The 22850-nt window shown below is 53.7% G+C and overlaps 6 protein-coding genes across 6 annotated transcripts; 2 read left to right on the forward strand and 4 right to left on the reverse strand.

Annotated features, from left to right (window-relative positions):
* Positions 1 to 2474: 2474 nt before the first annotated feature.
* DCS_08165 (uncharacterized protein) lies at positions 2475 to 2741 on the reverse strand (the record flags this gene model as incomplete). The annotated part of the gene is made up of 1 exon (XM_040805445.1): positions 2475 to 2741. The coding sequence occupies one exon, from the start codon at positions 2739 to 2741 to the stop codon at positions 2475 to 2477; it is 267 nt and encodes an 88-aa protein (XP_040655549.1).
* Positions 2742 to 3917: 1176 nt separating this feature from the next.
* On the forward strand, positions 3918 to 4645 carry DCS_08166 (uncharacterized protein; the record flags this gene model as incomplete). The annotated part of the gene is made up of 2 exons (XM_040805446.1): positions 3918 to 4082; positions 4139 to 4645. The coding sequence occupies 2 exons, from the start codon at positions 3918 to 3920 to the stop codon at positions 4643 to 4645; spliced, it is 672 nt and encodes a 223-aa protein (XP_040655550.1).
* Positions 4646 to 4777: 132 nt separating this feature from the next.
* Positions 4778 to 8143, reverse strand: DCS_08167 (ATP-dependent RNA helicase DOB1; the record flags this gene model as incomplete). The annotated part of the gene is made up of 2 exons (XM_040805447.1): positions 4778 to 4958; positions 5013 to 8143. The coding sequence occupies 2 exons, from the start codon at positions 8141 to 8143 to the stop codon at positions 4778 to 4780; spliced, it is 3312 nt and encodes a 1103-aa protein (XP_040655551.1).
* Positions 8144 to 8376: 233 nt separating this feature from the next.
* Positions 8377 to 8972, forward strand: DCS_08168 (uncharacterized protein; the record flags this gene model as incomplete). The annotated part of the gene is made up of 4 exons (XM_040805448.1): positions 8377 to 8410; positions 8530 to 8639; positions 8693 to 8897; positions 8947 to 8972. The coding sequence occupies 4 exons, from the start codon at positions 8377 to 8379 to the stop codon at positions 8970 to 8972; spliced, it is 375 nt and encodes a 124-aa protein (XP_040655552.1).
* Positions 8973 to 9241: 269 nt separating this feature from the next.
* On the reverse strand, positions 9242 to 10940 carry DCS_08169 (pentatricopeptide repeat containing protein; the record flags this gene model as incomplete). The annotated part of the gene is made up of 2 exons (XM_040805449.1): positions 9242 to 10741; positions 10797 to 10940. The coding sequence occupies 2 exons, from the start codon at positions 10938 to 10940 to the stop codon at positions 9242 to 9244; spliced, it is 1644 nt and encodes a 547-aa protein (XP_040655553.1).
* Positions 10941 to 13713: 2773 nt separating this feature from the next.
* DCS_08170 (uncharacterized protein) lies at positions 13714 to 18254 on the reverse strand (the record flags this gene model as incomplete). Its single annotated transcript, XM_040805450.1, has 9 exons — positions 13714 to 14658; positions 14791 to 15245; positions 15366 to 15629; positions 15853 to 16069; positions 16124 to 16538; positions 16595 to 16659; positions 16715 to 16882; positions 16950 to 17106; positions 17164 to 18254. The coding sequence occupies 9 exons, from the start codon at positions 18252 to 18254 to the stop codon at positions 13714 to 13716; spliced, it is 3777 nt and encodes a 1258-aa protein (XP_040655554.1).
* Positions 18255 to 22850: the final 4596 nt, after the last annotated feature.

Raw genomic sequence — 22850 nt, forward strand, 5'->3', positions numbered from 1 at the left:
TAGCTGTCGATTGGAGGGTGATGGAGGTATCTAAACGTTATAGAGCAGATTGATCTGTATATTCATGGGTCATGTAGGCGTTGATTGGAGGGTGATGGAGGTAACTAAACGTTGTAGATCAGATGGATCTTCATGTTCATGGGTAATGTAGGCGTTGATTGGAGGGTGATGGAGGTATCTAAACGTTATAGAGCAGATGGATCTGTATATTCATGGGTCATGTAGGCGTTGATTGGAGGGTGATGGAGGTAACTAAACGTTATAGAGCAGATGGATCTATATATTCATGGGTCATGTAGGCGTTGATTGGAGGGTCATGTAGGTATCGACTAGAGGGTGCTGCAAGTAGGTGCCGATTAGAGGGGTGATGTAGGTCTTGATTGGAGGGTGATGAAAGTAGGTGTCGATTGGAGGGTAATGCAGGTGTCGATCGGAGGGCAATGCAGATGTCGATTGGAGGGAATGCAGTCGATTGGAGGGTGATGTAGGTGTTGTTTGGAGGTAATGCAACAGGTGTCGATTGGAGGTAATGCAGTCGATTGGAGGGTGATGTACTGTATATGTTGATTGGAGGTAATGCAAGTAGATGTCGATTGGAGGGTGATGTAGGTGTTGATTCGAGGTAATGCAGTCGATTGGAGGGTGATGTAGGTGTTGATTCGAGATGCAAGCAGGTGTCGATTGGAGGGCGATGTAGGTGTTGATTGGAGGGTGGTGGTAGGTGTCGATTAGAGCTGTAACCATTGTAGCTGCGTGATTTAATGCAGCGACAGGTGTAGGCAAAAATGTTGATTTTCACCATGTACTTTTATTGTACGTATACGGTGAAAATTCTCAATAGCTTACGTTATTGTTCGGACTATGTCTTCAATTGATGTAGGCGTCGATTGGAGGGCGATGTAGGTGTTGATTGGAGGGCGATGTAGGTGTTGATTGGAGGGTGATGTAGGTGTTGATTGGAGGGTGATGTAGGTGTTGATTGGAGGTCGATGTAGGTGTTGATTGGAGGGTGATGCAAGTAGGTGTCGATTGGAGGGTAATGTAGGTGTCGATTGGAGGGTAATGCAGATGTCGACTGGAGGGTGATGGATGTCGATTGGAGGGTGATTTAGGTGTTGATTGGAGGGTGATTTAGGTGTCGATTTGGAGGGCTGATGTACGTGTTGATTGGATGGTGATGCAAGTAGGTGTCGATTGGAGGGTGACGCAGGTGTCGACTGGAGGGTGATGTAGATGTCGATTGGAGGGTGATTTAAGTAGATATCGAGTGGTGGGTGATGTAGGTGTTGATTAGAGGGTGGTGCAAATAGGTGTCGATTAGAGGGTGGTGCATATGTCGATTGGAGGGTGATGGATGTCGATTGGAGGGTGTTGGATGTCGATTGGAGGGTAATGTAGATGTCGATTGGAGGGTGATGGATGTCGATTGGAAGGTGATGGATGTCGATTGGAGGGTGATGGATGTCGATTGGAGGGTGATGCAGATGTCGATTGGAGGGTGATGCAGGTGTCGATTGGAGAGTAATATATGTCGATTGGAGGGTGATGTAGGTGTCGATTAGAGGGGGTGGTGCAGCTGTCGAGCGCCCAGTACCTCTTGCGCTGGAGGTGATGTGTCGAGCGCAAAGTGCCTGAAGACGCCTGGCGCTGGAGATGCTGCCGCTCCAGTACAGGCCCTGCTTACAGCGCCGGAGATGGCGGAACAGGCACCAACGGACCAAGACACAATCTACACGACACTATCGCCGTCAAAGTACCCACGGTGCCAACGTGCAGGCCCGGAAGACTTTGCCATGTTAGCGTCGGATGAGGCCGGAATCTAGGCCTCTGCTGCAACCCCTGCAACCACAAGTCTTCCAGTATAATACCAATGGGCTGTCTCGCCAGGCCACCACATCAGGTGCTGCTTAGTGCGATGCCCCTAAGCGATGCCAGGTCCTCCAGACGCTGGTACTTGCGGTGCTGCGGCTCCAGTACGGGCATCTGTCGCAACACCTGTTCGTGGTGATGCTTGCTGGGCCGCCGCGAGTAAGCACTGCAAGTTCCTGTGCATCGGGCAATGCCATGCCATGACTGACAGAGCACAAGCACCTGCAGTCAGCGGCCCATTCAGTGCGGCGGCTATTAATTCAGGTATCCAGCTGTTATTATGCCACTTCCAGGTCCACGCAGCAAGGTGGATGCCAAAAATGTCGATTCACTTTGTCGTGGTAGCGCCGCCAAGACTGCGCCGTTGAATTTGTCTGGCAACGGTACCTGCTAGTTGCTAGCGGTGCTTGCTAGGCAACTTAGAGCACATACCGAGTGCTTGTACTCCGTGCTTCCCGTACAGTGCGCGGCAGTCTCGGCACGCTGCCTGGTGGATACTTGGTTCGGTGGCAACACCAACCCGTTCTTGCCATGCCTCTTCTCTCCTTCATCATCATCGAACTCCGTCGAAGCTCGCATCGACCGAGCCTTGACCTCCCGCGGCCTCATGCATCTCCGTCGAACCTCGCATCGACCGATCCTTGACCTCCCGCGGCCTCATCAAGCTCCGTTGAACCTCGCATCGACCTAGCATCGACCGAGCCTTGATCTCCCGCGCCGTCATCCAGCTCCGTCGAACCTCGCATCGACCTCTCCTTGACCTCGCATCGACCTCGTATCGACCTCGTATCGACCTCTCCTTGACCTCCCGCGGCCTCATACAGCTCCGTCGAACCTTGCATCGACCGAGCCTTGACCTCCCGCGGCCTCATCGAGCTCCGTCGAACCTCGCATCGACCGAGCCTTGACCTCCCGCGGCCTCATCGAGCTCCGTCGAACCTCGCATCGACCGAGCCTTGATCTCCCGCGGCCTCATCGAGCTCCGTCGAACCTCGCATCGACCTCGCATCGACCTCGCCTTGATCTCCCGCGGCCTCATCCAGCTCCGTCGAACCTCGCATCGACCGAGCCTTGACCTCTGGCGGCCTCATACAGCTCCATCGAACCTCGCAGCTTGACCTCCCGCGGCCTCATCGAGCTCCGTCGAACCTCGCATCGACCGAGCCTTGACCTCCCGTGCCCTCCCGTTCCCTCCCGTGCCCTCCCGTGCCCTCCCGTGCCCTCCCGTGCCCTCATCTAGCTTCGTCGAACCTCACATCGACCTCGCATCGACCTCGCATCGACCTCCCGTGCTCTCCCGTGTCCTCCCGGCCTCGCCGCCGGCGCACCATGACATCATGACCGCCACCCTCCACCTCACCGTTCGCTTCTCCACGTCGATCCCCGACCTCGAGCTCGACATCCCGTCCCCGCAGACGACGACGGTCCTCTCCCTCAAGGCCCTCCTGCGCGGCAGCCTCGCCACGCGCAACCGCCTACGCCTCATCCACCAGGGCCGCATCCTGCCCGACTCGTCGGCCCTCGGCGCCGTCCTCAAGCCGCTCGCCCCTCCGCCGGCCCCTTTGTCGACGGCGGCGAGGGATCGCAGGGGCGGCGCCCAAGGCGACGGCAGAGGCAAGGGCAAGGCCGCCGTCGACGCACCGCCGCCGCGCGTCTACGTCAACTGCTCGATAGGAGATGAGCTCTCGCAGGAGGAGCTCGCCGCCGAGGAGGCCGCCGCCGCCGACCCGCCAGACTCGACGGCCGGCCACGCCGACGCCGCCGGCCTGTCGAGGGCCCGCCGCGGCCACGGCTCCTCGTCGGGCCTCGCCTCGGCCACCACCCGCCCTCGCCCCCGCGGCTTCGACCGTCTCCTGCAGGCCGGCTTCTCCACCTCGGAGATCTCGACGCTGCGCACCCAGTTTGAGTCCATCCACACGGAGCGTTTCGCCCCCGACTCGCTGCCGTCGCCCGACACGCTGCGTCGGCTCGAGGACGCCTGGATAGACACCAACGCCGGCGAGCTGCCTTCCGTCTCCGCCAGCGGTGCCGCGCCCGCCGAGGACGACATGAGCGCCATGTCCACGGTGCTCGACATCCTCATTCGCGGCATGATGATCGGCTTCTTCTTCCCCCTCGGCAGCGTCACCTGGCTTCTGCGGCAGGGCCTCTGGGGCGAAAAGTGGCAGATCTTTGTCGGCTCCGGCGTCGTCCTGAGCTTGATCGTCGGCATCGTCATGGGAATTCCCGGCGATCGGTGACGGCGACCGCGGCGGGTTCATCGTGCGAGCTCGAAACCGCCGGAGCGCCTCGGCCATTGTGTCGCCGAAACGAAACCCCTTCCGAGCGCGCCTTCCGATCCGTTCGCGAGACCACCGACATGTCCAAGGCGGTACCCGCGGCGGTGTGCCGCTTCGGTTTCCACGCTTCCGCAAACCACCGCCATCGGCATCGTCCCAGAGGCCGGAGCAGGCAGCCCGTCGCGGAGCAAACTCACCTCACGTTGATGCCGAACGGAGACATGATTCGACCATGTTTCGAAACCGAGCTCGCGCCCGACCCGTCACGGGCGAGCCGCGTCCGAGACATCCTCCCATGGAGGGCCCTCGACAAAGGGCCGGCCCCGCGTGAAACTACGCCGTGTACGTACAAGAGCATCTGTACTCGTAGCGAGCCTGGTAAGGAGAGCGTGGCATGCATGAAAATGTTTCAAATGGTGCACCATGTACACTTGGCCTGTGATTCTCTTGACAAGCCGTCAACTTTGGCCATCGGCATCCACGGTCCATCAAAATAGGACGGCGCGCACGGTAAGCGTCATCCCCCGCTCCAAACTCCCATCTGGCTGGCACTGGTATAAGCAAACCGCCTCCCTTCTAGACTCCCATTCAAAGCACAAGCACCCCCGAAGCCGCTCGTCACCCGCGGCCTACAGGTACAGGCTCTGCGCCGCCACAATGTCCCTCCGTATCTTGCTCAGACTCTCCTCAAACTTCTTGGTCAGGTCCTCGTTGCCCATGACCTTGGCTGCCTGGGCCATTTGCCGCAGAAGCTCCTCGAGCCGGCGGAAGAGCCGGATGAGGGACCCCTCGTACGTGTTCGTCATTTTGCTAGGAGCCGTCAGCCTGCCTCTCGCCACGCGCGCGTCGAGGCGGAGCACTCACCAGATTTCGGCAAACGACCGTCCCTGAGCCCAGGTGTAGACCGTCTCCATCAGCTGCCACTTCAGGCTCGCCACGTACTCGTCCTCGTTCACGTCCAGCTTGCACTCCTGGCTGATCTTGGCGACGATGCGCGCCTTGGCCAGGATCTCGCGGTACGGCTTCTGCAGGTCTTCCTTGAGCGCCTGCGTCTCGACCTTTTCGTCAAAGATGAAGCAGCTCAGGATGGCGGCGATGCTTTCCGGCGTCATCTCGTTGAAGAAGCGGTCGAAGAGGAGCTCCGACAGCAGCAGCTCGTGCCCTTCGGTCGACGAGATCTCGCACGCGACGCGCGCCTTGAGCTGCACCACCTCGGCGTCGTTGATGAACCCGAGACGGCGCAGCACTCGCTTCCGGGACTTGAGCTCGTCCATCTGCGCGATGCTGTGCGCCTTGGCGATCGTCTTCTTCTTGGCCTTGATCTGCTCCCCGACCCGCACCTTGGCGTGGTATTGCTCCCACAGTGACGGCAGGAGGGGTGACAGGTGAAGCGGGTTGGCCAGCAGTCGGGACTCGAGCACCTCTATCTTGCGCATCAGCTTCTTGAACGATTCGTCCGTGATCTCCATGTTTTCGATCGGATCCAGGATGGGAAGCCCGTCGGGGAATCGGCGCTTGACCTCGGCGAGCGACTTTTGCGCCGTGTCCCTGTCCTCCCTACGCTTCAGGCCCTCCTTGGGCATGAATATCCGGATCTGGCTGATGGCCTTGATGCAGGTGAGCAGGCAGGGGACCGTCTCGTGAATGACGTCCTCGTCGGCGCCCGCCGGCACGATCCCTTGCTGTATTTCCTCGGCCGGGTGCGCCGACGAAACCGTGACGCTCGACGCCGACAGGGGAAGCAGGACGTTGATGACGTGCGACTCCTGCGCAATGGCCTCCGGCTCGCCGAGCTTGGGGCTTCTTCGCTTCTCCTGACTGACGATGACGCCCCAGCCAAAGTCCAGGCCGCCCGACACGCTGTCGGCCGACTCCTTGGGGTTGTAGATCTGCACCAGCCGCCCCGGCTGGAGGTAGCCCAGGCTGTACTGCGGATGCTGGATGACGGCTCGCATGTCCTTCGTGTACGTGTTGAGCTGCTGTCGGATCTGATAGTAGTCCTTGACGGTGGCCTCGTCCGGGATCGACAGCCCGTCGCGCTCCCGCTGCAAGGCCACGAGTTCGTTTTCCAGGCTCGGCACGCTGGCTGCCGTTTGGAACTGGTGGAAGCATCTCTCCAGCATGTACTCTGGCGAGATGGCCTCGATGCGGAGGAGGTTGAGAATCATGTTGTAGCCGAGGTAGAATGCCGAATTCAGGTTGTCCTGCTGGCCCGTGACAATCTCCTTGGCGACGTCCGGCTCCAGCTTGTCGTCCACCATCATCAGCACGAGACCTCTTGCGTCCAGGCCACGTCGGCCGGCTCGACCGGCCATCTGGATGTACTCCGAACACGTGATGGGCCGTCGCTTCACGCCGTCCCATTTCGTGACCTGCGTGAAGACGACCGTCTTCGCCGGCATGTTGAGGCCGATGGAGAAGGTTTCCGTCGCGAACAGGACCTTGATGAGCGATTCCTGGAAGAGGATCTCGATCGTCTCCTTGAGGATCGGCAGCAGTCCCGAGTGGTGAACGCCGACGCCCTTCATCAGCAGAGGCAAGATGTGAGCAATCTGAGGCAGCTCGCGATCCTGCTCCGACAAGCTCTCGATGGCGCTTTCAAAGACCTTCTTGACCATGGCGCGCTCCGAGTCGTCGTTGAAGTCGAGGCCCGAGACCTTGAGCGCGAGGTTCTCCACCTCCCGCTTGCTGAAGTTGAAGACGATGACGGGGTTGAACTTGCGCTTGACCGTCATCTTGATGATCTTGTAGATGTCGGAGCCCTCGTCGGCGCCGCCTTTGTTGGTCTTCTTGTTCTTGCCCTTGCCCTTCATCTTCGCGTTGGCGTCGTTCGACTCGGCGCCCTTCCTGTCCTCGACCTCCTTCATGATCTGGTTAAAGTTGTGCTCGTTGAAGTTGCCCTTCTCGTCCACCACCATGGACGCTCCTTTTCCGCCGCAGGGGTAAAAGTAATTCTGCAGCGGCGTCGGTCGGAAGTCGGTGTAGACGACGTGGCAGGCTTGGTGGTGAATCTTGGCGATCCATTCGGCAAACTGAAAGGCGTTGGGGATGGTGGCTGAGAGGAAGACGTATCGGACCTTGTCGGGAAGCATGATGATGGTTTCCTCCCACACGACACCTCGCGTCTTGTCTCGCATGTAGTGAATCTCGTCGAAGACGACCCAGGCAACTTCTCGCATGATCTCGGAGCCGCGGTACAGCATGGAGCGCAGAATCTCCGTCGTCATGACCAGACAGCTGGCAGTCGGGTTGATGGTCACATCTCCCGTCATGAGGCCAACGTCGCCGAAAATGGCATCAAAATCTCGGAATTTCTGGTTGCTCAATGCCTTGATTGGGCTCGTGTAGATGACCCTCTGGTTGCGCTTGAGGCACTGCGCGATCGCATACTCGGCGACGACCGTCTTTCCGGCACTCGTGTGGGCCGATACCAGAACGCTCTCGTCACGCTCAATCGACGCAACGGACAAACTCTGGAAAGGATCGAGCTTGAAGTTCCAGGTCCTTGCGGGCTCCTCGGGCGCTTTGTGCTCTGACAAGGGAACGTAATCGTAGTCCAGGTCAGGGGGAAGTGCGACCTGATGCTGGATGTTGTGGGACAGGACGAGCGAGGACTCTTGGGGCAACAAGGTCGTCGCTCCCGCTACCTCTCGTGACTGAGCCGTCTCGAAGGTATCGGTTAGAACTGGTGCCACATCCCCCTCTCTTTTCCGACGCTTCTTTTCCTGCTGGCTGGGTGTTTCTGAGCCATGCCTGTCAGACTCATCGCCCTTTGGGCTCTCGTCGCTTTCATCGGCTTCCACGGCAGCTGTCGGTTTGGCCTCATCCTTGGTCACATCCTCGGTCGCCGCACCATTCATAGCTTCGTCGACTTTTCTCTTTTTGCCCGTCTTGCTTTTCCTCTCGCGGGTTCGGTTCGGTTGTGGTACCTGCTCGTCGTCATCTTCACTCTGCGGGCCAGGCTTGCCCTCGAAGATATCAAACATTTCATCCATTTTGGCGATCCGGAGCTGTGCTCGAAGGCTTCAAAGACTGAAAGAACTCAAAATGGCATAGAGGTACGATTTTCGAGAATCCTCCGGATAAATGGCAGGACAGGAGACGAGTGCGATGCTGCGAAAGGAAAACCAAACTCAGCCAAGTTGCCGTGATGGCTGGATCCCGGATGCAGCGAGATTTCTCTCAAGTCTTCAGCGTAGCCAAAAAAAAGTTGGCGGATCCCCCAGCAATGGGGCAGAAAAGGAGACTCAAGACGGCAGGCGGTGAGAGCTCTATTTGAGCCGGAGAAACGCCGCTACACCGCGATGTGGATACCGGCGCCAGCGAACCACGTGATCCAATTGTGCCAAGGTCTCGACGCTTTTGACCTCTGACGGTTCAGGTCAGACCACGAATAATACCCGGATAACTTTGGATCGTCTCGACGTCGATACGCAAAAGCTCTCCTCTCCTCTCCATCCCTCGCCACCGAAGCGACTTCTTCTTTTCAAGGTTCGCATCAAGCTGCCGCGAAGCTTTCTAGAGCTATTCTAATCCATTCGCAGATGTTCTCCCGCGCCGCCGCTCGCACGACCACCACGCTCGTATCCCGACGAGGCTTCCACGCAACGCGGGCTCGCCTCTCCTCGCCGTACCACTACCCCGAGGGTCCCTACTCCAACATCCCCTTCAACCCGCGCGGCAAGGGCTTTGCCTTGGGCTTCTGGACCTTTGTCGCCGTCGGCTTCTCCGCCCCCTTCGGCATCGCTGGTACGTCGTTCCGTCCAACCCGCTCGCGACACCCGCTGACAGCCGGCAGTCTACCAGACCTACAAGGAGCAGTAAGCGTGCGACATGGTGCTCGGGGTCATCCATGGCTGTTTCTCGCGAAATGGGAATGGCGAGGGATACTGTTGTGGCATATGTATAGCGTAAGGTAGACGGGTGCTGGTATCTATCGGCAAACAAATCTTCATTTCTAGATGGTCCAGAGCCAAAGGTGCACAAGACTCGTCCGAAAGGTCAAATTCCATGCTCAAACTCGACGCTACCAGTCGACGAAATGTCGGTCCATTGACCCCGTTCCGGGACTTTGCCGGCATCATGGCCAGGACTCACCCTTCCCACGCCGAGGATGCATCGTTATGTCCCGATTTGCCCCAGGGAGACTTCATGTCCTTTCCGCGCAAGATGTTGTCATAAATGGCGTGAATGAACGGGAGCCCCTCTGGCTTGATATCCCATATCCGGCTCAAGTCGTCAAACGTCTGCATCAGCACCTCGGTGGAGGAACATTTCTTGACGGCGCGCAGGGCCCAGATGACGAGCCAACTTTCGACGCGGAAACCCTTGGGATGCTCGTTTCGAGCTTGGTAGAGGGCCGAGAGGACCCCCTCGAGCCTCTTCTCGCTCCAGTCGGAACCGGGGAAGCCTCCGTGGTGGTAGAAGCCCTTGAGAAGGGCGAGGAATATGGTCGGATGGACGGAAAGCTTGAGGTGCTTCATCTCGTCGAGGTACCGGGCCACCTTGGCAAGCTGACCGGTGCGGATGGCGTAATGCTGGACCAGGAGCTTGTAGGTATGCAGGTCCGGCGCAAGGCGCACCGTCGTCTGCATGGCTTCCTTGAGGGCCGGGTGTTTCCTGCTGACCTTGGCGAACATCATGAGGACCTTGGTTACGACCTTGTTCATGGCGTAGTCCCTCTGCGGCAGGTCCGTGGCGAGGGCATGGCAATCCTTCATTCGATCGTACGTCTCGTCGGCCGCCGATTCCTCGCCGCATTTCAGCAGACCGGAGATGACGCAGTTGAGGACGACGGTATCGATCATCTCCCCCGCCTCGACCATTTCTCGGTAGGCGGCGCGGATGCCGCCCGAGTCCAGCTTCAAGCCGAAGTAGTGGATGAGGCTGACGTGATGGAACCGGTTGAACTCGATGCCGCGGCACTCCATTTCCTTGTAGATCATGTCGGCGAGGGTGAAGTTGCCGGCCTTGGAGGCGACGTCGAAGAGGATGTTAAAGGTCACGTCGTTGCCCATGACGTTTGCGTCCCGCTCCATCTCCCTCCAGAGCCGCAAGGCAGACTCCATTTCTCGCGAGGTCGTCCAGGCAGCATACTTGGTGGCAAAGGCCAGGGCAAAGTTCCAATGCGACCGTCGCAAGCTGAGGCCGGCATTCTTGACGTCGGAAAGGAGGGCAAAGTAGCGAAGCATGGACTCCATGTCGCGCTTTGGCGGCGCGCCCATGACTCTCAGGAGCCTGTTCCTCCACTGCCAGGTGAGGTAGAGCATCCTCGGTTCCGGCAGCTCGCAGTACAGGCTGTATATCGGGTCGAGAGATGTGCGGTTCGGATTTCGCAACCTCTGGCCGACGGCCGTGTAAAGGCGGGCGAGGACCGGCAACGTGCCCTCGTTGGCCTTGAGCGTTTCCTCGCGGGACGGGTGTTCGATTTCCTGCTTGTTGTCGGACACCCTGAGGTTCGGACCGTCTGGCATGGCAAAGCCTCTTCGGTAGGGGTCTCTGTGGAAGTGGAAATAGTCTTCGACCCTGCCGTCGACGCCGCCACGAACAAAAGACATGAGCCGCTGCCTGTCCAACCTGTCTGGGAGATGCGGCTGGACCGGCTTCGTCCCCGGGCAGGCGGCCGGCGCGGCCGTGCTATAGCTGCACCTCGACGGTCGGGTACGGCACCACGGAATCGAGCTCGGCCGAGAGGTTCCGGCAGGGAAAAAGGTCGACATGATCCATATCGAGCTTCTGGAGCAAGCTGTCGGCCGCGAGCGAGACGGCGTCGCTGCGTCTGGAATCCTGCATGGTCGAAGACGGTCGCCGATGGGGTGGACAGGAGGAAGGCTGGCCGAGCGGCGGCTTGCGAGCACCGCGCTACAGACGGACCCGTCCACTCGACTTGAGAGTTTCATGAGTTGCTCCTCATGGTCATGCCGCCGCCGGGGGGCCTTTGTCGGAGCGTTGGTTCATTCAATATCCGGTTGTCCCAAGGATGATGGGAGTTTCCAGTCGTGAATTTACAGTGGAGCTCTGTTCCGTGCGGAAATGTTGACGCTAGATGGCTGGCTCCTATTATTACTAATCCAGTACGCACTCCAAGCACGTCAGTACTTACAGATCACGGCAGACCAGAGGCTGGAAACGAATACTATTCTCAATATTCAAGTACAATAATAAGAAAAAGTCACTCAAAACCTGTAATAATTACGGCCGTACAATTCTGTAGTAATTCTTGCAACGCAAACACGTGCAACGATTCAGGGTTGAGAATGGGAAGCACGACGGAATTAGCCAGGGTGCCTCTTAGGTCCGTTCAGTGATGGGAGAGATCGACACCGATGTACGACAAGGAAGATGACAACTTGAACTAATGGATGCCACGACGATTCTCTTGTTGAAAAAGGCTCGCTTTCCCGGCGTTAGGACTGCAGGATCCTTTGTGATGTGCAAGTTGCCGTTTTTTCCGATGCATACCTCCAGGCGCCGCAAAGAACGAGAAGAGGTGATATTGTTTCCTAGGCCGTGTCAGCGAGACATCATGGACCTGATCTGCGCATCATGGGTATCATGTTTCATGTCGTGATTCAATTCGAATATTCCCTTTCACGCCGACTGTGTAACCGACTCGCAGATGTGCACTTTGCTTCACCTGTAGCTCCAGCCGCAAGCGTCTATGTCGACACCTGCCACGATGGACGTAATATGCGGAAACGTAGGTGTCGTGTCTGTCGACCACCCAAGTCTGCCTATCAATGCCGACAAAAAAAACACACGTCAGTGCCTAGAATAGCCTGGAGCCAGTGCGAGTATAGGCCAACTCACAAAGAGCGAGAGTGTTTCGGAAACAAGGCTTGTGGTTGCAGCAAAAGTAGCTAGTTGTAAGGGCTGCACCTTTGGTGCGGGTCATTGGTGCCAGCTGGTGGAGAATCATGGAGTCGGACCCTGGACGAGGTGCGAATATGATGCCGAATGCGATCCGTCTACCCTCCTCAATCAGGGACGCGGTCAGGGCAATAACTGTTGCCTTTTGTGGATGCGGCTGCTGCGTTTGATACGCATGTACCATGTAACACGCATCGGAATAGGGTACTCGCAAAGTAATCCGTATTCCAACCCGCCTGACACCAGAGACGGACCTTTTTGTCGTCTCTTCCAAGCGGGCATGGCCCACTTGACCATCTACTCCGACCTCATCATTTCCTAGGCCGTCATTCTCTCAGCTGGCTCAAACCATCATGTCAAGGCCGAGCTTGCGAACAACCTCGTATAGTCCATTGTGGAAAACATCCCCGATGACGGTAGGGTGATAGCCACCTCCAGTGTACTCTTCAAAGTCTTCAACGTCGTTCTCGGGTTTATGGAGAGACTCGAGCAACGGAGGAGGCGTACTGGCCATCGAATGGGATCTTGGGCTCGGGAGCCGCGATTGGCTGACGGCCGACGACGAGTGAAGGATGAGTGATGAACAATGACGGGGCCATGATCTCAGCCGTCCGCAAGCTCTGCGAGACATCGGCATGCAAATTCTCATGGCTCATTGTGCTTGAATCGTGGAGGATGGCAAAGGCACGTACGTGTACTCTGCAATTCCATGCTGTTGATTAAAGCAAGTACTGTACGGTGTACTTGTACATGCAATAGAGTATTCTATACAGTGTAGTTACAAGTAGGTGTACTTGTATCAATACTTGGCCTCTCCAACATCGAGGACGGGACGGATCGGATCCAAAAGTGTCCGATGCACGGACCACAGACGGCCAGGCCATGGACTGAAGTCTGCCATCCAGCAGGTCATACTTTTATCATCATTATTATTTGCTGTTTTATTTGCAGCGAGCCCGGGATTATTCTACTTCATCATGTGCAACATGGACGGGGAATCGTATTTCTTGCAGCCGGATGGAGGAGAAAGGAGTCCATGACCATGCCCGTTGGCATCATACCTGGACCCCTAATACACCTCACAGACCACAGCACGGTATGGCTACCCTACAATCCCAGCACGTCATTACTGACAGTATCTGGCATGTCGTTTCATCTCCAGACAAGAGAGATTCTAGAGAATATGCGAGATTTTTTTTTGCTTCTTAGGACGTCACAAAGACAATGGAACTGCCACTGGCCGCGGCACGTCACCCTCCGATTGCGCTGCAACTTGCCTTGCATCTCGCTGCTAAGCATCCATTAATTAGGACATTATGACTCCGTACTCCGCTTGCACCGTTGTCACGAACTGCATATATTTGTAACGACAGTTATTTCAAAAACCAACAGCCATATGAGTCACAAGCTACTCCATACGGTCCTTCCAACGCCCCTACCAACATGTCCCGAGCAGATACTTTGCATGATGGATGAGTTCTCCGGCCTCTACTTGTGCTCCATGGATGGAGAGCTTCACGCCGTCCCATGGTGCGAACTCTAGCAGTGTTGTTGAGCCGTTGTCAGCGTTGGATGATACTTGCCTGCCAACTAGTAGCCGAGTTGCTAAACGATGGCAGAATCTCATTCATTCATGCCCACGAGTGGTAATAATGGATGGATAAACTATGAATATATCCGTCGGAACTGCCAAAAATTACATCTCAATCCCACTCATGACCGGCTGATCGGCAAGACTGCTCATCGGCATGGCAAAGAGCTGAACTTCGTCCAGCTCATCACGTTTCTTCAACCGACAAGTCGCCCTGCCCTTGATGCGGTCGATGGTGTCGAGCCTCGATTTAGTTCCCTTGCCCAACTTTGCGACGTCGGCCTCCTTCGCACCGCGACGGAGGGCCGCTGCCTTGCCGACCCGTGCCGCGTCGAATATGGCAGCCGGTGCCAGGACGAGACCGAGAATGCTCAAAGGATCTTTTCCTTTCGAATCGACAACAGAGTATATATCCATGGCCACGCTTCCTACGGCGCCGAGCATGGCTATGATGCGGCCAATGGTTGCCATGGTCGCAACCGACGCCATGATCTCTCCAGCAATCGGAATGAAGAAGAGAAGGGCGGATATAAAGCCAATGATGATGGCCTTGCGCTTTTCCGCATCCATTTTTTCGCCAATATCGTTGACGGTTTTCATGCTGGCCACGGCTTGCTCGACTAAAACGATGGGCATCGTGATCGCATCAACCAGATCGGAAGTGAACCCTCCGAAAGTGCGATCTTTAATCTGGGTGAGAGCCGAGGCAATGTCAGGGCCCAGGCGGTCGAGGTTTCTGCGACCCGTGTCGATGATATCCTTTGGATTTTGCACATCTTTCGCGCCAAAGTTCTTCACTATTGGAAAGTTATATTCGACCCGCTCGTGAGGAGTATCGAGAATTCCTTTATAAAAGTTTGTCCACTGTATGTGAGATTGATCAATACCGGTACTTTCATACAACTTTTTGTAGAAATCTGTCTCTTTCCCGTCGCGCATAGTCCAGTAGGTAGACTGATCAAAATAGCCGCTGGCAGTTTTGCCTCTGGAACGCTTCGAGTTATCTGGTGGGCATGGCATCGAGATGTTCTTATGCCTGATCTCGTGTTTCTTCATTGTAATGCATCCGGTTAAAGCATGATTTTCGGCGCAATGTCTCCAGCCGCAGTTATAGTCTTCGCAATACCGGCAGTCTCTGGCATCGACCCCATTAAAGGCACTGCAGTGTGTGCAGCTATCGACTCTCTCGGTGACAATACACGAAAAGTAGTCATTTCCGTGATCGAACATGAAGCCTGATACAGATTTCTCGGCTTGGTCAGCCACTGAAGTCGCATAGCGGTCGAAGTAATGGTTGTAGTTGTGGGCCAGGAGTGTATCGTGCGTGTTGAGAGAGTCTTTCAAGATCTTTTGCAGAACATGCAAAATATACTCATCATGACAATGAGCTTCCATCTTGTCTCTGTCTTTCTCGATTGCCTCTAATGTATCGTACGAGGCATCGCATGACGACGGATGCGTAGTCGGCCCGTCGAATTCATCGAAATCGCTGCCGTCAGCGTTGGCATCATAGTCATCATCGGTGAAGCTTTGAAGGTCAACGGCCCAGTCTATGGTGCCCGCGAATTGATGATTCTTCCAGTGCGTCCTCCGAGTATCCTTTGTGACGTCAGTCATGTATGCGACCCATTCGGTGTCTGGAATAGAGTTGCAAAGTCAGCTTGACTGTCCCTATCGAGGATGCGATATACGAAGTACAACAAACGGATCAATCCGTATGCCATTTGGATTTCATCAAGGTTGTCAGTGCAACTCACCGTCATAAACGATCATGTCCGAATTAGACGAGCCATCGTGCCACCTCTGAACGTTATCAGTATGAAGTTCGATGATGTTAATCTCCGCGTTCGATATATAACCAGGCGTGTCGGTGCACAATCCAGGCGCTGCTTCAGAGCTATACCTGTCGCCCTCAAATGTGCACATGGGGCCGGTGCAGCCCTCCTTGGACATCTTAAAGGATCGACCGTAGCTTGCCTCTCCAACATATATCTTATTGGAAGCAACGCCAGCTTTGGTAACTACAGAAAACATTAGCCCATGCTTCGAACCGAGCAAGAGGGAGCCGTGAGGGTTACTCATTGCAAGCGCCGCTGTCGTCTCGGTTAGATTGATGTGTGATCTCAGGCAATTTCCAGCTGGGCAGCCATCCATCGACCATTGGTTACCGACATCCCATTGTCCTGCGATATATCAGAAATGCCACTGCTCTCGTGCCTCATCAGGCCGGAAAGCAATACGAACCGTGGAGATCGTATGTCATGTACACGATATAGTCCACAATCTCGGCCATTTTCTTCAGGGGGAAAGCCTTGAGATACCAGAACGATGCTGGGGCGGCAAACGAGATCGTCTTGCCACGTGGCCCGCCGTCCAGGTTGCTGTTCATGACGGTCAAAAACTTCAGGTAGTTGGGGCCGTCGCTCGAGGATCCTTGTGGCGTGCCTTCAATATCCATCGCCTGTTGTCACGATTAATCCCGCCCAGAAAACGAAAGGACAAGTTGAATACTCACACCAGGATACTCCCAATCAAAGTCAACGCCGTCCAGACTGTGATCGCGCAGGAATTTGGCGATGTTCTTGGCGAAGACGTTACGATTTTCGGGTCTCATTGCTTGACGAAGGATGTTATATGTTCCAGGCTCGGTCGAAAAGCTCCAGCCACCAAACGAAATTACACGTTTGACGCCATGCAAGCCCTTGAACTGTTCCCATTGATTGTAATCGTCTCTAATCTTGGGAGTCCAGTTGGAGGTGTCGATATCCATAAAGGCCCAATGGATAATCGTATAGCTTCCGTCCGTGTTGGCGCTGCTGGCCCTTAGATGAAGACAGGAACGGTTAAAGTTCCACGACTCGTAGTATCCGACACGGCCAAAGCCTACTGCGGGGGTGCTGATGATGTCCATGCCGCAGTTGGAGATGCAACTAAAGGTCTCTCAGCGAACGTTCAATGTCATGCTTGATGTGCGGCGTATACCCACCCATTCATACGCGAGGGGGACGTTCCAGGGTTGTCCGTCTTGCTACGCTCCTCGACGCAAAAGTCCTAAGCAGCCTGTTAGCCACCAGACTGAAGGCGACGTGGTAACACTTGAACTTACGCCGGAAATGCCGCATTGCCCCCAAATGTTGCAACATGCGTTAAGGGGGCAAGGGTTAAGATCTGCCAGAGTCTGGTTGTCACGAGGCGGTTCAGACCCGGGCTTGGTCGGGCCACAGACGGCATTGGCCACAGGAGCTGGCATAGGTGGTTTGCCTGGACTGATGCACTGTAAAGGTGTGAATACCACTTGAGCATCGAAGGCAGGATTGCATAGTGTGGCCGAAAAAACGTACAATATTCAAACCGGCCATCAGACCCTCACACCCAGTCCATCCCCATGTGCTCTTGGGGCCTGTATTGTACATTAGCAAAGCCAAGAGGGTGATTCCGTTGTCGCTTGCAATTTTGTGACAGTTGTCTCCAGGCTTTACAAGATACGTGGTGCAAGATCTTGTGGAAGCATTAGCACACAACGGAATCATCATCCCCGTTGGATATCTTACTCACCCATCTACATTCGCACTTGGCTCTTTATCAGTCAACGTTCCAGAAGTGCAGCAGACCCTCTGGCCTGGAACTAGGTTCTTGCACAAGTTCTCGCCTGGGTTGTACTCCATAAACCTGGCATCAGTGATTCCACATCGGGAAGCCAGCCACTTGCAGGTATCGCCTTTCGAGACCTTCACAGTGTAGCAATCTGCCCGCGCGGCAAGCCTGGCGCCGCGCGGGTAGACATTGTCCCTCCAGGTGGTGCTGTTATTCTCGAAGGTGGCGTTTCCATGATCTTGTACTTCCCAGGCGGTCAGGTTGAGATCCAAGGAGGGAGTGGACGGCGCTGCCGTGCAGTTCGCACCGTCCCACAGACGGACCGCTGTCAGGACAGCTGCCAAATCGCCATCGGTGCTGATCGCTACACCAAGTGTATGATGGGAATTGCGTCCGTTGCCGCAAATTTGTGCCGTCATTGTGGACGAGTGCCCCTGGGTCGATATCGAATTTAGAATGCCCGTGACGACGGATTTCACCGTCGCCTTGCCAAAGGCTTCGCCGGCATACAGGCCGACCACTGTGCTGTTCGCATACCCAAAGAGGATTTGGTCATGGCAGTTGGCCTGGTCTTCGAAGTAATCCGAAAAATGTCCAAGAAGAGCAGCGATGGTGTCGGAATGACTTGTGCCCCTGTCCGATCCACCACGGCTCAGCTCCAACTTAACCGTGCTCCGGCCTCCTGCCATGCATTTCTCCGTCCCTGGCTCTCTTTTACGAACAAGAGCATTGCCGTGACTTTTTGGATCTCCTTTGGTGCATATTCGTAACTTGATTGGGGTGTCATAATCGTCGACGGCGTTGTAAATGGCCGTGTCGAACAACATTGGCTGATCACAGAGTTTGACACGGTCGAAGCTGGAGAATACATCCCAATCTTGAGGAGCTTTTCCATCACAGGTCCGAGGACAAGGATGGAGATCCGAGTAGAAAGTATCTGGATCTTCCGTTGGCTCCTCCTGGGTAAAGTCTTCATCAACAACCTGTGCAGATGCATGCTGGGAACAAAGCGCTGCCACAGCAAGCCCGCTGAGATAATTATAAAGCCGCATCCTAGTGCTGTAAGAAACAGCGGGTGAATGAGAAGAGGCAAACGTGACAAGAGGTTGTTGGTAGAGCAGATGCCTGACGGTTGGAGCACGGCAGGCCGCGCCGCAGGTGAAATGGGACGACAAAGAGTAGCGACGATCGGACTTGGACTAGAAGCAATGGAAAGTATACATATATCAATGAATCCGAGATGAATTTGAAGGTCGACAAGTGTGTACTTGGCTATTGTATTGCATATGGAAGCAAATATATCTCGTCCAAACAAGTCAAGCGCATAATGCAAGCTTACATTGCATGTCCTTGAAGGGTGCGTACTTGGGTGTATTGATAGGTGTACCTCATTTGGAGCAGAGATTTTCCCGAGTACGCAGTAATTATTCTGTGCATGTAGGTAGGCACTGTAGGTGTACGCAGTAATAATACATGGAATTATATGACCCGGGCCCGCCAATGCTGGTAACTTGGTGTGTATAAATGCTCCGTAATTCGTTCCATCACACCAAAACGTACAACTACTCCGTACAGTAGTAAATGGATTACGGCCTATCACTCCGTACAATGCATATAGTTAACTTCACTCCATCTGGAGTGCACCTCCGGAGTCTTTTCTTGTCACATTCGGCAATGGCCTGAAAATACAGTTGCAACAGGCTCCTCATGGACTCTCCGTAGGAATGTATGTAACGTCGTTTTTATGTAGCCTTCCTGTCGGCAAATGTAAGCAACTACGTGCATGTGCATATGCATGAAAATGTACCGGCATGTAGGCCGAGGAGAAACGAGAAACATGCATGCACATCATCGACATCGAAATGGTTGAATGCGAATAAGTATTGCAATATTAAAGTAATACGAACGAGAGATCTCTTTCACAGCAGGAACCCATGAGCCCTGAACGCCATGCCTCTGGCGACTGCAAAAGTCTCAGTGATCCATGCCGCTGGATAAATCACATTGCTTACAAGTACTTACTTGAGGGTGCAGAAAACACTGGTTACTCGGAGTTGTGGGCCTTGTGTAATGTAAAAAATCGTATAGATTGAATGGGGTCTTTACTTAGTTACGAATACCGCCTCAAAAACACTATTCAAGAGCGTCAACTGTAAGAACGCCTGGATCCTCTGCGGAGGTTACCTTCTAGAGTTCAGGTACGGATCAGGTACTGGAAGCATCCGCATTGCTCGGGCATGTGATTTTGATACGTGTATGCTGATAAGAGGATAATGCTGCGAGATAAGTTGCGATTGATGGTGATTGAAGTCGCTACAAGTCCTGCGGTGACCTAGGTAAAAGAGGACTATAAAGTACACAAACTTGTGCATATGATGAGGAGCCTAGCAAAACTTTAACGAACGAACCGACTGGTTCAACTACAGGAAGGAAGGACAGGCCACTCGTTGGGAATTCTGAGCTAAACAGGTCGTTCTAGAAACTTGAGCATAGTAGCAATAGTTACTGGTGTATTGAATACCTACTTTTCGAAACATACGAACCTCTTGGCTTCCGGTACTGAACTTGTTGTTTCATTCTCGTTGAGTTTTTACCACTAGGAAAGGCAACACGTCTTCCCATCACGACCCATTCTGGCAACCTTGCTGCTTCCACGAGTTGGCCGACAAGCAAGTGGTAGGACTGTAGTAGTACTGGGTAGTTCCAGAAGGATCTTATAGTAGCAGAGAAACGTTGCACTAATGATAAGCATCAATGTAAACATCCGTTTATCGTTGTGGGTGCGGCCAGGAGGTTGCAAAAGTGCGATTATTTGATCCAGAGATCATTCGGCGTGGTGCCAAGCGTCCTACAAGTAAGCATAAGTAGACTCTTGCTATTCCAACCCTCTAGCAATACTTGGCACATAGGAGTATGCATGTAGTTTTACAGAGTACTCCGTATAGTCTACTGTCAACTCGGTAGACCCGCCGAGATAGCTCCGATACTACTTATAGTACTGCATCTAGATACTTTGTATTACTACAGAACTCCGATGGTGCCATTGATGGGTCTGGAGTGCAGCTCAACTGATACCTTCCCGCTACCCGTGCTACGAATATGATGCTATTAGTTGGACCCCTGCAACTGCATCAGCTGTTGAATATCGCTGTATATTTGAGATTTTCAGAAAATAACACCCCGTGTACAGTGCACTGCTAGCTGGGAACAACTAAGCGCAGACATTTTCGCTTGGTTGAATGCACGAAGACGCGAGTTCTGTTGCACTACGTGAAAAGGAGGGTAATGCCTAGGTTCTATCAAGTAATGGCTTCTCGCCAGTGTGATCTTTCAAGATACAGTATTGCATCATGAGTATCACATGCTTATACAATATCGTCATAACGCAACTGCTGGAGAGTGATAAAACTATCCCGAAACGCAGATGTTCTAATAGACTCGCAACTCCATTCTATAAGTACCATGACGTATTTGGCTGCCACTTAGTGTATTGGGTGTAACTCTACCAACTGGTATATAAGCCCTCTGGAAAATCCTCATAAGTCAAGTCATAAACCATGAAATCGCCGTCTAGGTCATTCACACGGATAAGCTCCGGATTTGGCCGCTCATTGATTGACATACATCGCCCTGATGCACGAGAGTCAATCTCTGGGTCTGTAAACTGTCTCTCACCACAAATCTCCTTCCATGTCCCGTCCTGTTGGTACTCGATAAAGGTCTGGGCAATGATGTTAATCTTTGCTGATATTCCGGGATACAGCTCGTCAGAGCATTCACAGGCTTCAATTTCCTTCCTGGCCAATTGCAAGGCATGTGGTAGCTGGCATGACGGCCACTCGTCTGCCATTATTGCCGCTAATGTAATATTTATCGTCTTTTGGATTTCAAGCGGGATTGATCGTAGCCTGCACCGCCGAGCAGGTTGTCTAAATGCAAGTCGACGAGGACGATAATCCTGATCGGGGTCTATAAAATCTTTACCGGATGAATCCGGCAAGACCAACGAAAGTGTTTGCAGCGAATCGAGCTCCTCCTCAAGAAAACTATTAACAACTAGCCATGGGTCGCAAAATAGCAATTGAATATCCAGAGCTATTGACTTGACATTGCGAAGTTCATCCTTTAGAATTTTGTTCCAGATGAGTGGGTGTAGATTTTCGCTCCCAAAGTATAGGGTATCAAGTTCAGGCCGAAAGGCTCGAAAGGGTACAGGGCACCCTGCGGCGGTCGAGAAGCGAAATCTCAATCCACTGCGCTTCGTATTCTGAATAAGTGTGCGCGATTCCTGACATATGTGCAGCGTTGCGGGGAATCCAACATCGACGACAAACGGTCGTACTGGCTGCATTCCCATAGGCCCTTCGCGTCTTTCGAACAAGTTTACGGGCCACAATAGACAAACCTCGGCTTCATCAGGTGGTAGGCTAAACAGCCATATGCTTTCTCGAATCTCAACAGGGAGCCTACTGAAATTCGTGAAAGCCATGGCGAAGATGAATGCTTGATCCCTGGAACAGGAAGGACAGGCTAAGGAAAGGTTTAAGTACTACAGTATATGAATTATAAGCAGGGTAGGTGCTAATAATTGGTGGTATCCGCCCTCGATATATTAATATATCGCATGTATGGTTGCCATATCGCACCTATAACATCCATGAAGTCCACATTCTGTACGGCACCCGGTTTTTGTGGTGCCTTTGGGGCGAGATGCGACCTTACTCTGGATCCTTTGAGGTTGATCCAATAGATATATGCTCGCAGGATCCCGATTGTGCCGAATCAATCCTTCGGGGTAGGATGGCTTACCATCACTCTCGGGTTACATTCGTTATCGTCCGTCAACTCCGCAAAATCGACACTGTTATTTTGAGTATACAATGCAATTCAACACATGTGAACCAAATCCCTGACGGCCAATACTCGGCTAACTGCCCACTCCTCGTCCCAACAAGTCAGCATGCTACAGTCATACCGTTCCCCGGGTTTGTTGCCTCTACTAGCATCACTGAGATTGGTCCCATGACGGGTGGGTGATTCGACGATCATCACGTATAGCTCATCTGCATTGAGTGTCTTCAACAACTTCGGGGCATCCGCATCAATACAGAGTTTAGAGCGTCATTGCAATTCCCACTACACTCATGTCGGGTATAAACTAATATTCGCACCCATCCATGGAAGAAACAACCTACCTACGTTCTCGATACTAGATGGACACGCGAATCCAAGGCTAGTGCTGTCAAGCACTTAGAATCAACGTGCGGCGACAAGCAAATCTCTGGAGCATGACAATGTTATACAACGCAAGATGCACAGTACAGTACTAGGCTGCGTACAGCGATTGAAGGGGTATCTAGTGCCATGTTCAAAAGGATGAACGACAGATTGAACCAAAGGTTGACATATATACGTTCGTAAGATCTGCTGGCATTCCTACGTGCTGATCTGGTGGATAAATCTTTCATGAAATATGCCATAGCCTGTGACACTATGTCGTTTGACTACGATGTACGGGGTATATTCAACAACAATCGCTCGCATGTGTCAATATAACATATGTCTTTTCATTTATTGTCCTGGTCCTGGCCAACCTGATGAGATTTGGCAAATAGAGGAATAGTAACATCCACCTGTACTGAGAGCAA

This window comes from Drechmeria coniospora, chromosome 03, assembly GCF_001625195.1.
Source record: "Drechmeria coniospora strain ARSEF 6962 chromosome 03, whole genome shotgun sequence".
In the NCBI taxonomy this organism is placed as follows: domain Eukaryota; kingdom Fungi; phylum Ascomycota; class Sordariomycetes; order Hypocreales; family Ophiocordycipitaceae; genus Drechmeria; species Drechmeria coniospora.